Below are 21482 nucleotides of genomic sequence, written 5' to 3'. Positions count from 1 at the left end.
AGCACAAAACAGGAGATCAGTGTTTTGAGCTCCATCGCACTATTGCGTTCCAGATTTTCTGATCCATTGGTCATAATGAGATACATGATTGGGGTTTGGAAGTTTAAGTGCTTTAGCAGGAACCCTAATTATGTGTTGAAAATTGCAGTACTGTTTATGATTGAAATTGGAAACGGATAAACCTTAATTTAAAAAATATCTCTCTAATAAATTAGGTATTTGTGACTAAAAAAAAAATACGTTGCAGGCTTTTTTTAACCCATCCTTTTCTACACAGAGAAATAGATTGCTTCTATCACACTTTCTCCTAGGATATTCACATGTGAAACAGCTCTTTCTATTAGATAATTTTAAAGAAAATGTGTAACATTTTTTAGGATGTAGGTTTCATGGTCTAGCAATATCACAGAGCAATATTAGCCCAAGGCTGAAGTATGGAATTCCTTTATAAACACGGACTCTAATAATAATTGCTGTTGCCAGAAACAAGAGTTTGAAGACAATGGGTGTTATGACATTGACATTTTACAGTCACTGTACTGTACATTTTAATGTAAAATATAAGAAGAGGTATCTATGTGCTATACATTTATTTTTGATGTTTCACAAACATATGGTGCCATAATTTGTATGATCACATTTCTTTGTGATGTGGGAATATACATTTTAATTATTTATCTTTTTACACAGAGTATTTGATACTGTTCTTTGTCTGTATGGTTGATGATTTGTAAATACTTCTTTGGTTGTTGGATGCTTATAAATGGCAATGCAAATTATTAGTAGTGTTTGAGAAATGTTCTATAAGCGCTACCACTTAATTTCTGAGGCTGAGTATTGAACAGACTTGTAACCAGTGCCTATGAATAACAAAACCACAAAATGTATTTCAGACATATTGATGTGTAAATGCATAGATTTGTGTTGGTATCTTTCTAATAATATGACAAGTGTACAACATAGGTATCAATTTGCATATTTTTCAGTGAGAACTGTTAAAAAAACCATTTGCACTTAAAAAAAACTTCATGAATTTGCAGTATTTTAATGCATGCCGTACATTTCTGTGTAACCACTGAACTGTAGCTTTCCCTTTTCCCACTTTCTACTTTTTACTTTGTAGAAATCTTTGTGTAGCTTTCACATGTATTTTGTATCTTTGTTCTCTCAGGAGTAATAAATTCTAGACCGAGTTACACAAACTGGTTTTAAGCTCTGATTTTCTTCCTTATTTAAAAACAGTCCTTTCAGTCTTGGATTAAGAATTCTGATTGAAATTATCTTCTAATAACAAACAGATTAATAGATATGAACTAGCAATTACTGTGAGACAAAGTTGACAAACGTGTTTATTAATGATCAGATATCAGAGGGCAAATGCTGCCTTGGGATGCTGATGGGTCACATGTGAAATCCATGGCATTGACAAGGCAGATAAAACAGGAGATTTCTTTCTAATGGGTCATAACAGGAACTCCTGAAAGGAGAATCTCTTCTGTCTTTGGGTTCTTGGGCTAAACTTTACATTCATTACTTTCCTTCTTATTTTAAACTAAAGCAATTCTTCCCTGGTCTTTAAGAAAAGAGCTGGTGATCTCTGTTCATTCGATGTGAAGTAACCAATATAACAGCCTCTCTGGTAGTCTTGGGTAAGAAATTAAGGGTTGGATGGGTGCTGGAGACTGCATTACCCTTTCCATTCTCAGAAATGGGTCCTACGTAACAGTACTGTGAAGTCGTATCGAAGAACCATTGCAGAGGCTTGTCATGCTGTTACCTAGGTCTCATTGTGCTCTGGGGGCTAAAACTGTAGTTTTTCCAAAAGTCACTGTGTTCGCACATGGTCATGGACCATCATGAAAGAAAATGAAGCAGTTGAAAGACCTGTAGCAGTTCCCCTTTCAAATTATTCGTAATTTTCCACGGCAGATAACTAATACCCTACATACTTTAATGTTTTTACAGATACTAATTTTTATGTATTCCATCTGGTCTACTCTGCTTTCACAGGTGATTATGTTTTGTTTCTCTGTCATAATCACTTGTGAGAGACCTTTAAGTAATCAAACAAAATGATTTTTGAGAATTAAAAACCTCAAGTTCTTTTTTTTTTTTTTTTTTGAGAAATAGCAAAAAATCTGAAATAAAGGTCTAAATCACTTTCCTGTTTTGCTACAACATTTTTGCGTACAGTAACTGTTCTACACTCCTCTCCCATACAGGGGACTGTATTCTACAAAAGACCAGTGATTTTATGGAAAAAGTGTGGGCTGAAGCAAAACTTTTCTTTTTCCATGATTTCATGGAATTTGCATGGAAAAACTATCCAGAGATGTGCAGTAATTATAATAAAGACTGCTGAAAGCAATCTCCAGTCAAGAATCAATATTTCAAAGGACTAAATCATTAATACTGGTTGCTTTTTTAAGTGCTTTAATGGTTGTCCATTCATAATCTCCTATCAATGGTTTCTTGAATTGAAATGTTCGGATAAAAACATTAATGACTGCATAATATTAAAGTGGTCTATGGTCTTGGTTTCAAGTTGGTATAGAAGCAAATGACATGTAGGCTTTCACTGTGCACTAGGCTTTTATACATTGGGTTTATATATGCTGGGAAAAGGGGTGGGGGAGTGATGTAGCTGCAGGGGACAATTTGCTAACCACAATCTGGTGTAGCAAATCCAGGCCAATATCCATCCTTGTAATGGGCGATTCTTGAGGTTTTTGTTTTTTTTTCATTTAAAGGTCTAGAAAGCAAAATACAAATAATGGAAACCAGCAAAATACGAATAATGGAAACCAGCAAAATGAGGTTTGCATCGCTCAGAGCTATTGAGAACAGTTTTTCAGACACGGATCTTAACTTTCTTAAGTCAAATGTGTTTATACTGTAGTAATAGTTGGTCGTGAACTAAATATTAAATCAGCTTGCAACACAAGAATCATTACTGATTCTGGTTGTGTTTCTCATCAACAGCAAATGTCTTTATTTTAAGCCTGCTAGTTCTGGCAGACTTCCCACTTTAAAAATCAGGGGTTTCTGGAATCTAAAGACTAATTCTGAAATGCACTTACTTCATGTCTCTACAGATAATGCTGCTGGTACCCATCTGTGAAAGAAATAACCTAATTATTTTGTGGTGCAATTTGCTTGAAGTGATGCATTCCTTTTTGAAAGTGTTAAAATACTGATTTAATCTCTGGGGTTTTGCTTTTTTTTTAATTGCACGGTACAGTCAAGGTAATTTGAATGTTGTCCAGTTTTTCTTAGGGGGTTAGGTATGTTCATTACCCAAGTGAAAAATAGCTGTCAGGGGGAGAGGCAGTCTTTCAAACCTTTACTCCCCTCAAGAGCTGTGAATATCAAGCCAGGGGCTTTGCACCAAGTCATTTATTCAGTGATATTCCACTGGGGCCTGTGAGTTGTTCACTGTAATTGTTACCTCTACTACAAACTAGGTGGGCATTTAGGCTTGGTAGCAATTGGAGTACCATTTAACCCTTAGCGCAATTGCAGCAATCCAGACTGTAATGCACAGACAGTAGATTTGGTTCCATTAAACTGTTCTTCCATTATAAAGAAAAAAAATAAAAATCATCCCTTGTGTGTGTCCCCCCCCACTTTTTTTTTTTTTTTAACATTTAGGATGAGAAATGTTCTTAAAATGAAAGTACAGTGACAGTCAATGGAGTTATTGCTTGCCAAGAGGTAGTTTTTTTAGTAGATGTATAGACCAGATACAGCAATTTAGTCAAAGAGTTTATTCAAATCTCTTTTCTAATAGGGATATAATGGTATTGGTTAAGTAGAGAACCAGCTAGGGAAAATAAAGGCCTGGTGAACCCTCTGAAATTATACTTCAACAACATGACTGTGGAAGATAAAGGGTGAATTTAGACTACTTAAAGTTACATAACTTTTTCTGAAGCCACCAATTTGTTTCTGAAATAGAAGTACAATTGTATCCTCAAAATAAACTTGCTTCCTTTCCTATTGGAAAGAATCCTTTCAGAAATGGGATAGTTAGTACCAGTGCTAGGGTGGTTTTGCTTTGAGAGAGAAATTATGCAGAAATAAAAGGCAGGGTGGACTCCCAGAGCCTGGGGCTGGCTATTGTTACCAAAGACAAAAAAATAATTTCCCAACTGCTCTTTTTCATTATTCAGGGAGAGGATGCAGGGTGCTACAGGCAAGGAATAGAGAGCACATAACATCAGCTGTATTTCTGTGACTTCCACTTTTTTGACTGCCATACTTTTCATTTGTCAGGGTAATGAATTCCAAGCACAATAAACCATGTTATAGTTAAGGAGATTAAAAAAGTCATGTGTAGATAATAAAAAAAAAATCAAACCAGACATATATTTTAGAGACAGTCCAGTGGTGTTTCCAATGTAAATCAAGATAACAACAGAAAGGAAAACACGAAATAAAGTGTTAAGAAAAAGAAGGGATTATGTCTTAAAAGACATAAAAATAATGCAAATGGTTGTTTTTTAACAAGGCTGTTGTCCTGCAGTTAATTGCATCCTTACTGGTGCTGTGTAATTTTATAAAAGATAATTGGATTCTAGATCAATATAGAGAAGTCCTCGTGGGGATTCAGTAATACTGAGGCTGGAATCTGTTAATCCTCTTTCAATCAGAGCATGGTTAAATGGGAGAATTACATGTAGGACATGACGGAGATCAACAATGAACACAGGGGAAGGAGAGTTATGTGAAGAGTAGACAGCCGGGAAGCAAGGAAGGCCTTGAGGGATGATTATTTGAAGTGTAAGCTGCTTTCAGTCAGTCAGATATGTGTTGTAGAAAGAACAACAACTTTTATCACCAACTAGATAAAATGTTAGAAAAATTACAACTGCTCTTTGAGCCAAATGCGTATGGGCTAAAACCAGATCTATGCAAACACATGACTTGCATTTGGATGGTGAAATTAACTTAGTTAAATTATTAGTTGAAATGTAACCGGTAGCCCTGCTAAACCACATTTTCAGATTTCTAAATTGAAAAAGAGCATAAGGAAAGGCAGATTAAATTAAAACTGATTTGAGTAATTCAATCCTCTATTTTCCAACGTACTACTCTCACGAATAATTAAACCTGTTATTGCCAACTACTGATGGAAAAACAAAATGAATGTGGACAAGAAATGCTGGAAGATCACACTGAGGGCTGAATACTTGTAGACTTGCAGAGATGTCACGTCAGTGCTTGGAAAGCAGTCTAAAAATTGTTTCAGTTTTAGCAGTGGAGAAACAAAGTTTAAGCAAATTGGCTGGTGTTATTGAGGGCATGCGTGTCCGTCTGGATCAGAATTCAGAACTTTGCATTTTATCAGTTCTCGGGCTGCTCCTGGTTTACAATGAGGTTATGTGCAGTTCCCATCAGCAGCTGTTCCAGTGTCTATAAGAGGTCACTGCCCTCAGCACAGTTTGCCGTGTTTCCGTTTTTGCCTATACATGCCACTGGTGAGCAGCAGTAGTCCTACCAGCTCCCTCTCCTATGTAATATTCAGAATTTGTCTTTCTGAATAACATTTTGTGCTTTGTTCTTCTTATGAATGCTTTTGAGATGATTGTGATGAGAGAATTTCTATCCACCCTGTCTTTCTAAACTGAATGCTGCAAATGTATTCCAGAAATTTCCAGGACAAAAGTAAATAGGCAGGTAATGCTGAGTGTTGCTGCTTTGTAGAATAATCCACTTCCTAGCTTGCTGCCTTCACTGTCACTGAGTCAGATTTCAAGGCACTGAGCATATGCTGCAGTTCATGTTTCATCATGCAAGTGAAATATAGCTTATAAAGTAAAATTTCCTTTGAAAAGATTTAGCATAAACTGTAGGTAGGAATCTTTAATTCAATCCTGTTTCTCCTCAGTGTTGTATCAGTTAAGAGATAAAAGGAAGGAAACTATTAAAAGGAATTTAACCTACAGAATCCTAAATCTGAAATGTAAAGCATCCTTTTCCCTTCGGAAGCATAAATCAGTTTACAAACTTGCAAAGATTAAAAGGATTAACAGTACGACAGCCAGTGTGGAACTCATCCACCACTTTAAAGAATCCACATTTGAGAAGGCTTACGTTTTGAAGTACCGTTTCCCAGCAGTTTAGGACAGGAAGGGAGAAGTATCTTTTCCAGAGTGAAACTGCCAGAGTAGATGTATCTTAAGGAAAAGAGTTATTTGTACTGAAATATTTCCAGAACATTGAACACTCACTGCAGAAGTGACCATAGCAAAGCACTTTTTTAAGTCTCTTGTGAACAAATGGTCTCTCAGGCAACATATTATCATCTTAGAACATGTTGATGTATGGAATCAGAAATGAGAACAGTGTCTACCCAATATCCCGCATTACGGTATACACCGGCGTCTTAATTTTGAGGCCAAAAATGACTGGTTATATTTGGGTGTGTAAATAACAAATTTCAGGAGCTGATGAAAACTTTGGTGATTTCTTTTCACAAGAATTTTAAGTAATATGAAATAATAGAATCATAGGATCATAGAATAGTTTGGGTTAGAAGGAGCATTAAAGATCGTGTCGTTCCAACACCACTGCCACAGGCATGTACACCTTCCACTAGACAAGGCTTGTCTAAGTCCTGTCCAGCCTGGCCTTGAATACTGCCAGGGATACTTCAGATTCCTACCTGCTGTAAGTCAGCACAAAATGATTTAACTGGAGCTCATTCTTTTTAACTGAACCTTTCGGACATCAGACGTTGAACACCTGGGTTCAGTGGTATAGAAGTCAGCAGGGTATTCTTGTTATCTTTTGGTAGAACTGACCACCACCTAAACAGTAAACGGTTTTGACAAGAGAAGTAGGAGTTTTAGCAAAGGTAGAATGCTCAGTGAAGCCCTGAATCCATATGGAAGAGGTATCTGTCCATACGAAATTGTGTTTGGAAAATTATAGAATAGAATTTAACGTTTTGTCGTATATGAAATACACTGACTACAGACTTTGAAATATAGAGCTCACCTCTTACATGGATAGTTAAAAAGCATCTACTTGCTTTGATTGAAAAATAGTAAATTTGGTGAATGGAGCTATATTGGGTATTGCTTATTTTAATCTATAGGTGCTGAATTTCAGATCAGATTTAAATTATGCATTAAGAGGTGAATTATAACTAAGATTTGGCACATTGAAAATTAATCGATTATTAGATCCAATATCTATTATGGTACAGAAACATTAACATTGCAAGATATGATGGGTGGACCTTTAAATCCCAAACATCTGCATTAGAGTTATGTTTATTTGATCCTGTTCTCTAAATTTGACAGTTACTGCTCTTCCTGAAATTTCCAGGTGACTTTGTCTTTGCCTGGAATATGGCCAAATGCTCCCTTGGTCCTAAATAGGCAATGTCTTCCGATCTGGTACTCAGATCTTACTTAGAGCTTGACGAATATTTTATGCAAAAGCAGAAAAATCTCTTTGTCTTCCTCTGTGAAGACACTTTTGCATAATTATGATGTTAAATTCAGTGACCTTTAGAATAACATACAAAAACAAAATATCAGAAAAAGACAAATATTGGTAAAGCAAGTCAGGAGATGAGCCAAAACAGTGTCTGATCATTAACATTATGAAAGATGCAGACCACTGCACTTAGACTCCTAAGCAATCATTTAGCCACTTTGATTTAAAGACAGAAAGGATGAGATGCATCATCCCATCTTTAAACCAGCTGGAACATATTAATGGAATCAAATGCACAAGAAAATTCCCTTAGAGCTCTGTGGAATGCTGAGCAGGGGAGGTAAAGGTTACCAATAGACACGATGATGCTATTCCAGTCTGAAAGTTAATCTGGTCAACTAGTGCTCTCAGCACTGGTTTCCTTTCCCTTCTGGAGTTAGGTAGGACATTTAACAGATTAGATGTGGGAAAATGTAGTTCCTGACATGATTTGTGCAAGGCAAAGCAATCCACAGAGGTATCCATGGAAGTTTTCATCACTTCAGTGCATAAATATGGGAAGGGAAATTTTATTAGTGAAAGCTCTCAGCATGTTAGATGGTGCCGTGCATAGCTAAGTTTGCTCAAGTGTTACTCAAAAAGAGAATATGAGAAAGAAACCAGTGCAGAAGTGTAAGCATCATTTAAGCCTCATTATAAAGCTCCACTTAGTACATGCAAACCTTGAGTCTATTTTAAATCTTGTGGGATGCATTTATACACAAGGTATTCGGGGGAATTTCTCCTATTGCTTGTGCTGAACAGCCTTGCTTCATAAATGCTTTGTTTTCAAAAATGAGGAAAAAAAGGCACATGAAAGTATTCTTTTCAATGTAGTGCTACTCTTAAATCACCTTCCTTTTGGTGTAAATGAGCCAAGATCTTTTCTGCTCTGCCAGGAAGAGAGAAATCATTTTCATGGTATTGTCCTTTAGTAACTCCATAGTCTTTTGAACCAGAATCTTAGATAAGACCTTCTCTGTTGCTGTCCTGCCTCTAGTAGTAATTTATTAAGGTGCTTCAGAGGGATTGCTCCTGAAAACTGCATTAATGGAAAATAAGATGGATGTATTCGTCTTCAGATGGGCTTATGCCTTGTGAAGCCTTAGAGCTGACATTGGCTTTATTTTTGCTTTGTTCCCATTAGAAAACTTGCAAGCCCAGATGCTTCATGGCGTGACTCAGTGGCACCATAACTCCAAGCCTTAATGGCATTTATTATATTTAGCTGTATAAAGACTTAGCAACCAAATAAAAACAGGGATACTTACACCTTCCATAGCATTCCTTAGTAGGAGTTTCCATCTCTTTCATCTGTCATAGCCTGTTAATGCAGGCTGTATCTTTTGACTGTGGAAAGTGTTTCAGCTTAGTTCAAGTCAACAGAGCTCTGAGACCTGACACTACCAGCAAAGCTGTTTCTTTACATTGCATTTAGTAGAAGGACGTATTCTCAATACCAGCACAACTGGATGACTCACACTCTATCAGTGCAAACTATTTCTTGTGATTTATCATTAATTTGGCTTTTTAGAAATCAGTATCTCTTTTAAAATAACTTGAAAGAGATTCACTGGTCTTCAAAGGGCATAGAATAGTAGATTAAAGAGACCAAGAGTATAATTCTGTACATTGATGTTAAGATGAACAATTTGGAATAGAAAAATAGCATTTTACACTTCAGCCATTCAAAAAGCAGTTAAAGTTAATCTGATGTTCAGCTGCAGGAGGAAGATGTAAACACGAAGCATAATATAGCTCCATTAAATGTTAGCTGTAATTTAGTGGGTTGGAGTCGTGCTGGGCTAGCAGGGTTTTCTGCCTTCTCTCTGCTATTGCTCAGCTGATTGGTTTGGAGTTTGATCTAATTCCCATGGATGTGAAAAAAGGCAAGCATTACTGATGTGGAACATCCACATTATTAATGTGGGCTGCACTCTAGCCAGAGCACTAAAATAATATTGCACTACTTAAAATTTTAACTTGTTTTCATTAGATAGAAAGCTTGAACCCTTGAGAAGACCCTGGAGTGATTTGATTGAAACGGTTTGAAATTGCTTTTTTGTCCTTTCATTTGCATTTTTTCTCCTTTTCTGTATCAAAAAGTTCTTGATTATGATGATTGCACACTGAAATTTATTTTCCTTGAAAAAAAATCTGTACACAGCACTCTGTAGAACAAATGCAAATAAAACATTTCAAAGCAGGCTATGGCATTCAACCACATGAATCCCATGGGATTTGCGTGGCTAAATGTGCGAGTCAGGCATATTGGATAAGATGGTGTCTTTTAAAAGACTAGCTGATATACATGGAAAAAGAAGATTCAATGGAAGCCCTTACTCAGGTCTGCCTTTGTGCCTTGAAAGTGCCTCTTTCTTCTCTGATATCAGCTGGCCTAATAAAAGCAGTTCTCTCTCCCTGAAAATTTTGCCCCTTTTTATATCATTATATAAATGTATACAGTTGAGGGGGCACCTCAACTGCGGGAATCATGTTGATAACCTGATGTGAACCATGGCATCGGCTCATGCTTCAGTCTTCTTGTTTTGTTGCCTGTTGAAACAGGCAAACCAGCTTCACCCTCATTTGCTGTAACAAGTGCCTAGCAGTTTGCAGCATCACACCTAATGCAAAACTAGCTTTTGTGGAGCTCAAGGTTTTAATCTAGGTTTAACTTGGCATCATAATGAGTTTGCATGAGTAGATCTAGAGAATAGACTGCCCAAATCCTAACAACTGTGATTTTAGAGGCACTGTATCAAGAAAAAATCTAAAGGTTAAAAAAGTCATGCATAACTTTGGTATTTCTTTAATGTTTAACATCCTTCAGCAGATTAAGTTGTTTCTTTTTTTCTTGTCCTGTAAACCATGGCCCATAATTTCTTGGTTGCGGTTCAGGACAGTGAGCTGCAACTTCAAACTATCCTTTCTTAGTCTCATAGAGAATTAATCTCTAGCCAAGTGAAAATAAGATCTCAGCAGGAGTCAGAAGCCAGTTCAAGTGAAGGAACATGTCTTGTTTTGCCCTGGTGGAAGCCCTATATTCTCCTCTTTCACCTTTGGGTTTGCTGGTGGAAGGGTTTTTTTGTTCTAGAGCTGTACAAATTCTTACTAAGTTGCTATTTTTAATGCAGTTTTTTAGAAACCTCTGAAAAAAAAGGTAAGTTAAGAGAGATACGAAGTAATGTTTTACATTTATCTTTGAGGTCAACTGTTTATTTACCTGCTTCATACATCAGTAAGACTGCTTGATGGAGTGGAGAAATGTCCCACCTGACTATCTACCATTGGGACCTCAGAGGAGGTTGCAATATTGAAAACTGCTAAAACCAGAGGGTACATAACACTTTTGTCTTGTGTTTTTTGTTCTTAATTCTTCTGTTAGGTGCAAACCACAGAAAGAAGAAAGATTCACAAGGGACTTCAGGAAACTCTTGTGAGCAGACGTCTCACAAAGCAAAGTCCAGCAGAAGCTTTAGTCCTCCTGCTGCAAGAGGCAACCCTGGAACGGAGCTCCCTGTGAACAGGATAATAGATGTGGACGGAATCAAGCTGGAAGACGCTGGCACACGCTCCTGTGATGATTCTGAAGGGAACCTCAGCTTTGAAGGTTACATCTCTGAACTGAGGTCTTGCCAAGGGAGGATGAGGACTGGAGTTTATAGGACCTCAGACCTTCCCTCTCTGATTACTGTCAAGAGTGAGAAGAATAGGGGCACTGAGAATCAGTATAAAGCTACTTTTGTTTAAGTCTCTGGTTTTAATTAAAGAGTTCTGGTATTTTCCTTGGCATTGGCAGCAATGGAGATATGCCTTAGAGACATGTTTCTGCAAGTTATAAGTTGTTTTCAGTACCCGGTTGCCTTCAACAAGCCTGCCAGACCATCTCTTCTGATACGAGTCAGAACGTATAGAATGAACAAATCGTATTTCAAGGAAACTGTTGAGTTGTTTGGGTTTGTTCTGTTACGGTTTCTATACGATTTTCCTGGGGATGATTCCACTGCACAGTGCAATTAAGATGATGATTTCTACCCCTACCCTTCTTGTCTTTAATAAAGGCAAACTAACTTTAAATTCCCCTACCCAAAACTTTTATTTAAGGTAATTTCACTTTAATCTTCTAGTGCTTTTTTAACTTGTCTGCAGGATTCCCTGTGTGTCCGTAGGCTTTTGAAGTAAAATCAGTTACTGGTCTAAAAAGATTAGGATTACTTTCTTACTATCTTCTTCTCTGTTTCATCACATTTGGGAAGAGGTCCAGGTGGAATTCAGTCTTGTCTTATGTACTGCCTGGAAGGATATGTGCAATAAGACCATTGTTCTACAAGCAGTAAGAAGCAAAAACCCCCCTGTGAATTTCCTCTGCTGGAAATAATAGCTGCTTTTGTATCCAGCACTGGTGACATTCTCATACCAGAAATGTATATACTAATTACACAGTGGTGGGAGGGTCACTGGTTCCCTCCTCATCACTGCTCTTTGTGTCTTTGAGCTTTGGGGAAAGGTGGATTTTGACATTGCTCTTTTGCTAAGCGGTTAAGCACACCTCATTCTTGTTGTCAATTCTAGTTTCAGTTATCTTCTAGCCCTGGGGGAGTTTTGAGAAAGAAAGAAAAAAACCATCAAGACTACTGAACACGTTGCTTTTGCCACCCGCTCTTTTCCTCCTTTTCTGTTTCTTCAGAAGACATTATGGGTCTGGACATGCAAAAGGGGTCATGAAGGAATGAGAGCACTGGGCCTCTGCTCATCAATGTGAAACAGTACCGAGTGTATATATTGAGACCTTCTCGTGGTTCACTGCTTTGAAATAATTAAAACATCATAGATCCTAGACTGCAGATCCACACAGGCAGTAAGTTTAAAGCATCACAGTAGCTATTCATTAACTTCTCTTTTTTGCTCCTCATGCACACCAAGAATCATGAATTTCCTGAATAACCGAAGATAGCGGAGGCGGTCACTCAGTTTCTTAAACTCAAATCTGTAAGATGAAAGAAAAGTACACGAAAGTTCATGATTTTGTAACACGAAAGTAAGATTCCTAAAGCTTAAGCATTATACATCCAATACGCCAGTGATGTAAATGGACCCAAGACCTATTAGTTTAATACTTTAATTCTTTCCTACCAATATGTGATTTTGCTCTTAATATTAAGGAAAATCCTTGTTAACATTGGGCTCAACTCAGTGTGTGACTGAATGAGGATGTATGCTGTGAAAATAGCTGTTCTTCCTAAAACTTGCAAGATTAAAACTAATTCGACAGTCATGCTAGAATCAAGTGGTGTAATGATACTAGCGACTGGGGGAAACACAGCAGGCAGAACCAGGGATGAGTAAACAGGCATGGAGACTGATGTAGCTGCGTAACATGCTGTAAGGAACTGGACTGTTAAAATACAGCCCTAGTATACCCCTGCACTCTGACTCTGCCTGTGGTGAGGATAAAGGGAGAAAGCTTCTATACTGATCCATAGGATATGTTGTTTTGTATTGTCCTATACATCGTCTGTGTGGGACACAACGTAGCAAAACAGTCATTGCCCAACAATATGAAAATATTTAAGTATCTGTGTATTTTTAAAATGCTTTTCCCAACTTTTTAACTTTTTGGGGTAGTATTTTGCTAATAATTGTCCATAAAAGGGTATTTCTTTGCACAGATAAATGGCCACAATCTTTTTCTATCTTCTGGAAAATCAATAGCTTGGTCTTAATCAAGACCAACATTACACCAGTCAAACTAAGAGCGGGCTTTTGGACCTGTGATAGATGCTCTTTGCACTTTTTGTGTGTCTTGGGAAATAAAATCCTAGCATACAGATAAAAGCTTAAAATTCAAATACAATCATTGCAGTCTCTATTAATCTCTGGTCAGTCTTTGAGATGAAATGAGGTTGCTTGTCTTGCATTGTGCAAGTGCACTTAAAAGACTTTTAGTGAGCAATACAGAGTTCTTCAGCTGGAAAAAGAGACAGCTGAGGGGAGATAAAGTAAAGGCTGGACAGCCCTGAGTGCCATGGAAAGGGTGGATAGAGACTGATTGCCATATTTTTTCCCAATACAAGAACTAGGGGCCACCAGGTGAAGCTAGTAAAAGTCAGGTTCAAATCAAAGAGCTGGATCTTCACCTTCTGTTTCCACAAGCTGTGGTGCTCAGGAAAGAAAAAAAACATACAAAAATGCTGGGTTTTGGTTTCTGGGAGCAGCAAACTGGGTTTGACTGTTTCAAGGATTCAGAGGGAATTTGACAGCATGGGAGAGTCAAGCTGTGTGCAGGAAAACGAAGGATGTGAAAGAATGGAGTTTTCTTTAACATGGGGAAAAATCTTGGCACAATGCCTGGAAATCCTGGAAACAAAGGGACATGGGAAAAGCTGTTCCCCTCCCCACTGCACTGCCATGGCAGTTATTGGCATATTGTTTAAAAGAATAACTTCTTAACTAGGACTTATGGAGATTAATTCCTAGACCTAGAAATAATTAATAATATTAGCTCTTCTCTTCAGTCTCTGGCAGAATGTAATATCTAAACCTGCTGGAATCAGTTGCCACAGATCACGGAGTTAATAAAGATGAATGTGGACAGCCTGTCTCTGGCTGCTGTTTTCCAAGATTTTACTAAGGATGTTGTCCAGTTTTAATCACTGTGTGACTTCAACATCATAATATGATTTTAAGTTGCCTCATTATACTGTGATTTCCACTACTAATAAAATCCACTTGCCATTAAAAAAGCAGCCCAATTGAAGTGCTACTCGATAGCTTCACCCTTTATCTCGCCAGCCAGCTCCTAAATATAACCAGATTTTATGTGACTTTCTCTTTTACTTCTCCCAGTTTTCCCCTGTTAAAACTCTGATTGTACAGCGAATTACTGTTATGTCTCCTTAATCCCACGCTGATAAATAGAAGGGGAATTCAGTCTCCCCATCCTTTTATGTGGAAGAGAGGGATCCACTGACCTATATCAGTACTCAGATCTGAAACTGTAACAACCAGTGGTACAAAAAACCCAACCCCTACACTTAGAAAAACCTGCAGCATTCTTAATCTTACTGAATGTACCGGTTGTCTTCTATTTCCCCTGTTGTCATGGTATCTGATTTTCAAATGGTAGTGGTTTCAGCTTCATGGGCTACAGAACATAAATTGCAGTTTTGTTGTTTTTGTTTTAAAGGCTCTGTGAAGAACAGAAAATATCCATGTAGGCCAACTTGCAATGGGACTTCCCCTTTAGTATTACTCCAGCAGTGTGCCTTGTCAACAAATCTGTGATATTGCACACATGCAAAACAAACCACTGTGCAATTTAGCTCTAGGGGACTGCGTGACAGATAACCAATGTTTTCTGAAATCACATAAACAAGCTTTGCAAAGAGACTTTGCAAGAGATTTACTGCTCTGTGGGAAGCAGCCAGTACCTGGCTGTACCATGTCCTTTCTCATGCCCCTGAAGTCTTCTGGGGGATATTTAGTGTCATTCAAGGATGCTGGGTCCTTCATGTACTACTTCTCTGCCTGAAAGTTTTGGCCTCTTGCCTTTGCTGCAGTGTGTGTTGCTTTATTGCTCCTTCTCTGATGCTGGAATGTACTGGTGCTAACACAAAACTGTTAAAAGACGCGGCTCAGCCAGTAGTCTTGTTCATTGTAGCAGAGATAATCAGGACTTACTTATTTGGATTTTTGGGAAGTAGCCTGATTTCACCACAAAACCAGTAGTTGTTTCTCAGCAGTGGTGCTACTGCTCACCCCAGACCTCTCCAGCACAGTGAATGTTGTCATTTACATTGGTCTCCCCTGAGGTAGTCGGTACCTGGGAGGCCTGGGGATGTGCAGTAACGTGCTGTGGCATCTGTGACGCGAACACCCAGAGGCATCTTTTCACAGTTTCTCCAAGGTTTTGAAAAGATTCCAAGGGCTTAATTGGACAAAAGCAAAGGCCAGGGCCCAATGGCAGGCCCTTATCAAGTGGTGTGAGAAGCCAAAACTCTTTGTGGTCCAAGGCACTTCTAACTCCCAACCACAGCTCATTGTGTTTGGTTTAGAAACAACCGTATGTTCTGCATCAACAGGCAGGTTTCCAAGCTCCGTGTGATTGTAGCAAGCCCGTGTGACAATGGTGTTGCTCTGTGGATAATGTGGGTGCAGCAAAAAACAAGTGGCCCATTCAACTTCTCTCCGCCTGTGCTCTTGAACAGCATCCCAGCTTAGCATCATAGGGTACTGAACCCTAATCCAATGCCAATTAAAACACAGGAAAAGCTTTCATTGATCTTACTGAAATGTTTCCCTACTGTAGACCAGCTGTCACTCTTAACCAGGTTACTCTTGATTTCTTTCAGAAGACCTTTATCTTCTGAGAAGTGCTGGATGATCAGGTGTCTGCAAGTCTTGCCTGCACTACACTAAATGTTAACAAATCCAATCCGTTACACATGACCCAACATGTTTTCTGAGTTGTTTGTGAAGAAGATAAGGAAAGAGAATACTTTATATTTTTTCATCTCAAGGGATCATTCTGTTGTAGAGTTTAAAATGTTCTTGTACAGAATTTTATTTGTATTCTTGTCTTATTTGTGGTTTTGTCCTTAGATGTCTGACTTTCTAATATGAAAATGCACATTGGGTTTATTTCTCATGCCTTGTCTTGATTGAGAAATCCTGTACTGCACAATAATGTTTATAGAATCTTAAGTGTGTTAAACTCATTTAAAATGTTAATTGTCTATGTAGTAAGTAAATAATTTATACCACTGGAACTGATGAAGTTTCATTGATATTTGATTTCAGTGTAGGGAAAAGATGTGGTCTAGATTGAGGTGTCCCTGCCCATGGCAGGGGGGTTGGAACTAGATGATCTTAAGGTCCTTTCCAGCCCTGACCATTCTGATTCTATGATTCTATGAACCTGCTGCCATTTGGACATTACCGCTTCAATGGAAGTATGAGACAGGGTGAAGCTTGCCTGCATTTTATTAGATTTTGCAAAGATATCTCCTTAAACCTCGCTTACATGAAGAAATTCCTTTAAAAAGAAGATTGTTAAGAATTTCTGCCAAATATTTATATACCCATAAATGGCTTATCCTCTGGAATTTAATAATAGTGGGTTAGGTTTTTAGCCTTTAATTAATTCCTTTTGCTCTATTCTAGCAACACAAAGGGATTGCAAACCTGAGGTAAGGCAGTAGCTGAATGTTTTCCAGGTGCAGTATAATCCTCTCTGGCTCGCCTTCTGAATAGTCTGGGTGGGTTGTCCAGTTTGGCGGTTTCTGAGTGGACAAATGCATCAGAACTGCTCTGCCTTTGCAGCAGGCACTGATAAAGTATACAAATGCTCTGTTTGACAGAAAGCGAGAGTAGAAAAAAGTGGGGGGCCTGGTGATTCAGTGTCTGTGGGCACTAACCAGAATACAATAACACAATGGTCCTGAAACCATTCCCTTCTCATTCACCATCCTCGTCTGTTCTTTGAGTGCTCTGATCCAGAGCAAAGGGGCATTCAGAGGTTTAAGTGCCAATAGCAGAATGTAGCTACTGATGGGAATGGGATGAAACATAACTTTTCTAAGTCTCTGCCAACACTGTATTGCTCCCCATGATAATCTTGTACCAGTTCCCAGTGATAATGCTGAATCCCACTTTTGCAGGCACTCCAGAGCATTTCCAAGTGCTCATAGTCTGCAGCATCAAGGCAAGTAGGAGGCCTATAAGGATGCTGGGGAGGGACTCTTCATCAGGGACTGTAATGATAGGACAAGGGGTAACAGGTTAAAACTTAAACAGGGGAAGTTTAGACTGGGTATAAGGAAGAAGTTCTTTACTGTAAGGGTGGTGAGGCACTGGAATGGGTTGCCCAAGGAAGTTGTGAATGCTCCATCCCTGGCAGCGTTCAAGGCCAGGCTGGACAGAGCCTTGGGTGGCATGGTTTAGTGTGAGGTGTCCCTGTCCATGGCAGGGGGGTTGCAACTTGATAATCTTAAGGTCCTTTCCAACCCTAACTATTCTATGGTTCTGAGTACTGTAATGACCACTTGCCCACCTCACTGTAAAAGGCCAAGACATCCTGATTTTGGAAATGGATTCTTGAATACTTTGTGCCTGCTTTGGCAGGATGCACCAACCTGTGCCTTGTTTGATTTTCTGCCTGCAAAGATTTGCTCACAATCTCAAAACAGTAGATGACTTCGTTGCTGTACGTCTTTAAGCCTCAATTCCAGATCAGGCTGATAAAGAAAGGAAAGACCAGCTAGAAGTTCATTTAATTAAAGACTTGGAGTTGCATAGTCTTCGACCAGGGCACAAAAATGAAACTAATGCTTCTCCCCATTCCTGAGAGAAGTATCTGGGGTCTGCCTTGATGATCTGAGTCTTTCCTGGAAAGATGAAAACATGTGATGAGTGGAAGCTACCCTTTAATTATTATTGTCCCTCATTTATAGACATGTACAAACATCCTTTTCTGTAACTATTTGCTGGTATTTACCAGTATACAAACAGCATGAACTCAAATATCAATAATATCTACATAGCTGCAACCTCTTCCATGCTTTAAAAGTTTCCAGAGTCAATTCTATGGCCAGGATGAGACAATGCCTGGCTGAGATCAGCCCTCTGTATGCAAAACAGTTAGCTGAAACTTGTTTGCAACAGGGAGCTAATCGGTGCTGGTGGGCACGTATCTGTGATCTTGTGCTTGCTCATTTGAGTGTTGAGTAAAATGTGTGTGTGTATTGGAAAAACCAGAGCAACACATGCTGCAGCTTCACTCCATGGTGAGGAGGGGAAAGCACATGCAGGCAGATGTTCGTCTTCCTGTTGGAAGGTGCTGATGGGTAACACACTGAGCTGCTTCAGTCTCCTGGAGAGTGCTGGTTCTCCCATTACATCTTGCCTGGGTATTTTCTATGCTCCTGTGGAAAAGGGACACATACAGAGGGATGAGATTTTGCTGTTATTCATTGCAATGGTATCAGCTTATACCATGAAAGGACTTACCCTGCAGTGCAATAAGATGTAATTTTCCTTGCTAGACAGCTGTGAAATTAACAGCATTGGTCCTCAAGTGAGCAAAAGAAAGTCTGCTTTAATTCAAAATAGATTTAACAGAACTGATCTGAAAATCATGATTTTTCTTTTAGGAGAACCCAGTTTGGATCTTCTTGCCTTACTTTAGGTGTCTATTCCAAAGCTGCCTTTGTGTTCTGAACACAGGTATTACTTTATATATATGTTAGAGATATAGTTAATACTGTCTATGGATATAAAGATTTAATTGTTTAATACTGTCCATGCATATAAAGAATGATTTGCTTCGTCCTTGAGTTGAAACATACTTTTGGACAGGCAACTCATACCTTGGATTTCACTCTTCAGTGTTTTCTAGGTCTCCATTAATTACACTGAGAGCCCTGATACCTACCTCAGATGTAAATTCATATGCAGGAGGTCCCTGAAGTTAGGTGGGGTGACTCTGATCTGCCAGTTTCTCCTGATGCGTGAACAATGTAAGTCAGTGACAGCTCAGATTGTTTCTGCAGCAATTACACAGAGCAGCAATTACATTTCTGCAGCAATTGCAAGGAGGTACAGGGAAGTGGGGGGGAAGAGAGAGAAGGAAATACAGTTGGCCACACTGTGTAATCTTCAGCCTAAGCCTGCTCTTGAGGCCAGCAGTGGGGTAGGGAGTGGTACACAGATCACTTCTGAAGCCAGGATTTGTGCAGTGAGGAGAGGGCTGTTCACCAGGATGGACTCAGGTTCTTCCTGGGACATCTCTGCCTGCCTCACTATTGGGAGTGTGGGAAAAAGGGCCTTTAGGTTTTGTCAGGGACAGAATTCCTATCGATTTGCTGAAAAAAAATGTGCAGCAGTGTCCAACAGGATGGGACCATGGGCAGATGAGAGCAGAGGGAGGTAATAGAGGAAGCCTTCAGCAGCGGGGCTTTTGTATGCAGTGAGAGGGGAGCCCTGGTAAAGGACATCCATGTTCCTACATCCAGGAGGCAAACATATTTCTCTGCCTACTGGTCACATTACCAGCTCTCACAAACACCCCTAAGGCAGTGGACTGAGCTCCAAGGGTTCTGCTTCAGCAGGGAGATGGAGAGGAGAAGCCCGAGGAGTCCCTTAGAGGTTTGTCACCAGATTTGTAATGCAAAAACCCCAGGGAAAGGCTAGGCAAACACTGTGGTAGATTAGCAGGTTGACAATACAGGTTGGTAAATCTCAGGTGAGTATCCTTATGACGATATTGCAACATCCAGTGTCCAAGCATCCCTGCCTGCCCTGGGCAGCTGCTGCAGTGACAGCAAGTGATGGGAGTGCTCCCTGTGCAGGGTGCAGCTTTAGCAGAGGGCACCTCATTGTGTGTCTTCTCCTGGTCACCATGGTCAAAAGGCTGATCAATGGGTGTCACTTGGCACTTCAACCCTTGGCATATGGGTTACCCGTGAAGCAGAAAGTGAACATTTAATGAGACATCTGGTTCCCATACATATATATACATGAAAAAAAAAAAGTATATATGTAAGTGTGTGTATATATATATGTATATATATATATATAGGTTTCCAAACAGGATATTATTAGGGCTGCAATCAGAATCATTACAGCACCGTTTGCGAACTCTGCTCTCCACCCTGGAAATAACCCTGAAGTCAAGGCAGGCTGTGGGGCTCTCGTCCTTCCTGTGGGGATGTCTCTTCCCTGTTAGTGCTTTTTCCCACTTCTAAAAGGAAGACTTCAGCTGCCTTCAGCTGCAGCAGTGGAGCCACCTTCCCTCACACCTGCCTGACTTACAGACCACTTTAAAGTAAGCCATGGGGGCGTCTAATATGCTAATGAAGAAAGTGGGTGGAATAGCAGGAATTTGAGCACAGCTAAAAATGTACATGCCTAACAATTGCAAATCAGCCTGTGCTGAAGTTACCTAAATGGGTTGGCATCAGTGGAAGGTGGGTGCCTCTACACCTCTTCTTGTCAGTTTTCAGTGAGTACACGGCTAAAAAAGAAGTCATACGCCTCTGTATACGGGCCTACTGTTTCAGCCAGGGTTATCGGCAAGGGTTTATACCCAAGCCCCTGAGAAATGCAGTTACCTACTTCCCACTCTTATTCGTACGGTAGGAGGAACAGTCTCTTCATGCAAACACATCCTAGACTGGTTGCAGGCATAGTATTCTAGATATGTCATGACATCTGGGCATATGAACTAAGTACGATCTTGAAATGGACTTCTAAAATCTCAGGTAGTTTTTGCAACTAGATCCACGTCTGAGGTGTGTACAGGAAGGTTCTGCATATTGTGGCTCGTAGCAGAGCTTTAAACCACTCACAGATTTGTGTGTTTAGGGGTATAAAATCACAATCTGGTTTTGTTTCTGTAGCTCACGCCCAGCTCTTCCATTGCTACTTTTATATGGTTTGATTTTTCAGATCAGAACTAAAGTTCTCTGGATGCATGAGAGAAATATTTGTAAGCACAGGTGCAGGTATATACCTGCAACTGCAGCGGCTGAATTGGGCTGAAAATGTGATTTCACAGAGAAGAAAGCATGAAGCCATTACAAAATCAGTGCACACAATAGTGGTCAATAGAAAAGAGTGAAATGACAGGCAGGATGTTGTCTGATACTGCATCCTGACAGGGCAAAGCCACCCATACCAATGGGAAAAAGTATACAAGAAGTCATGCTCACAGAGTTGCAGCCTCATCAGTATGTTACATTCTTCTTCAATGTATAATGTAAATGTTATGAGGAAAGACTGGTGCAAGAGTGGATGAAATGGAACGACTTCTACATGGAAAGTGTGGACAAAAGGGGGAAAGTCCTCCTAGGACTGCTGATATCAGAGGGGGGATACCTCAGGGTTTTGCTGCTTTTGCAGAGCCTGTTTGGAAGGCTGGACCTTCTGGGTGCTGCACTATCGAGGGTCCTGTGCCCGCTCCTGCAGGACACTGGCCATGAGGACAGGCTGTG

At 39.5% G+C, this 21482-nt stretch overlaps 1 protein-coding gene across 3 annotated transcripts in view; it reads left to right on the top strand.

Moving 5' to 3' along the window:
* RGS12 (regulator of G protein signaling 12) overlaps positions 1-11572 on the top strand; it is an 88360-nt gene extending 76788 nt beyond the window's left edge. For all 3 annotated transcript variants that reach the window (XM_065660206.1, XM_065660214.1, XM_065660199.1), the window contains one exon: positions 10877-11572. In XM_065660206.1, coding sequence (XP_065516278.1) covers positions 10877-11241 — 365 coding nt within the window. In that variant the 3' untranslated portion in view covers positions 11242-11572. The remainder of the gene's footprint in view (positions 1-10876) is intronic.
* Positions 11573-21482: the final 9910 nt, after the last annotated feature.

The sequence above is a fragment of the Lathamus discolor genome, chromosome 1, assembly GCF_037157495.1.
Source record: "Lathamus discolor isolate bLatDis1 chromosome 1, bLatDis1.hap1, whole genome shotgun sequence".
NCBI lineage: Eukaryota > Metazoa > Chordata > Aves > Psittaciformes > Psittacidae > Lathamus > Lathamus discolor.
Note: the sequence above shows the minus strand (reverse complement) of the source record. Positions and strands in the feature narration are given on the sequence as shown.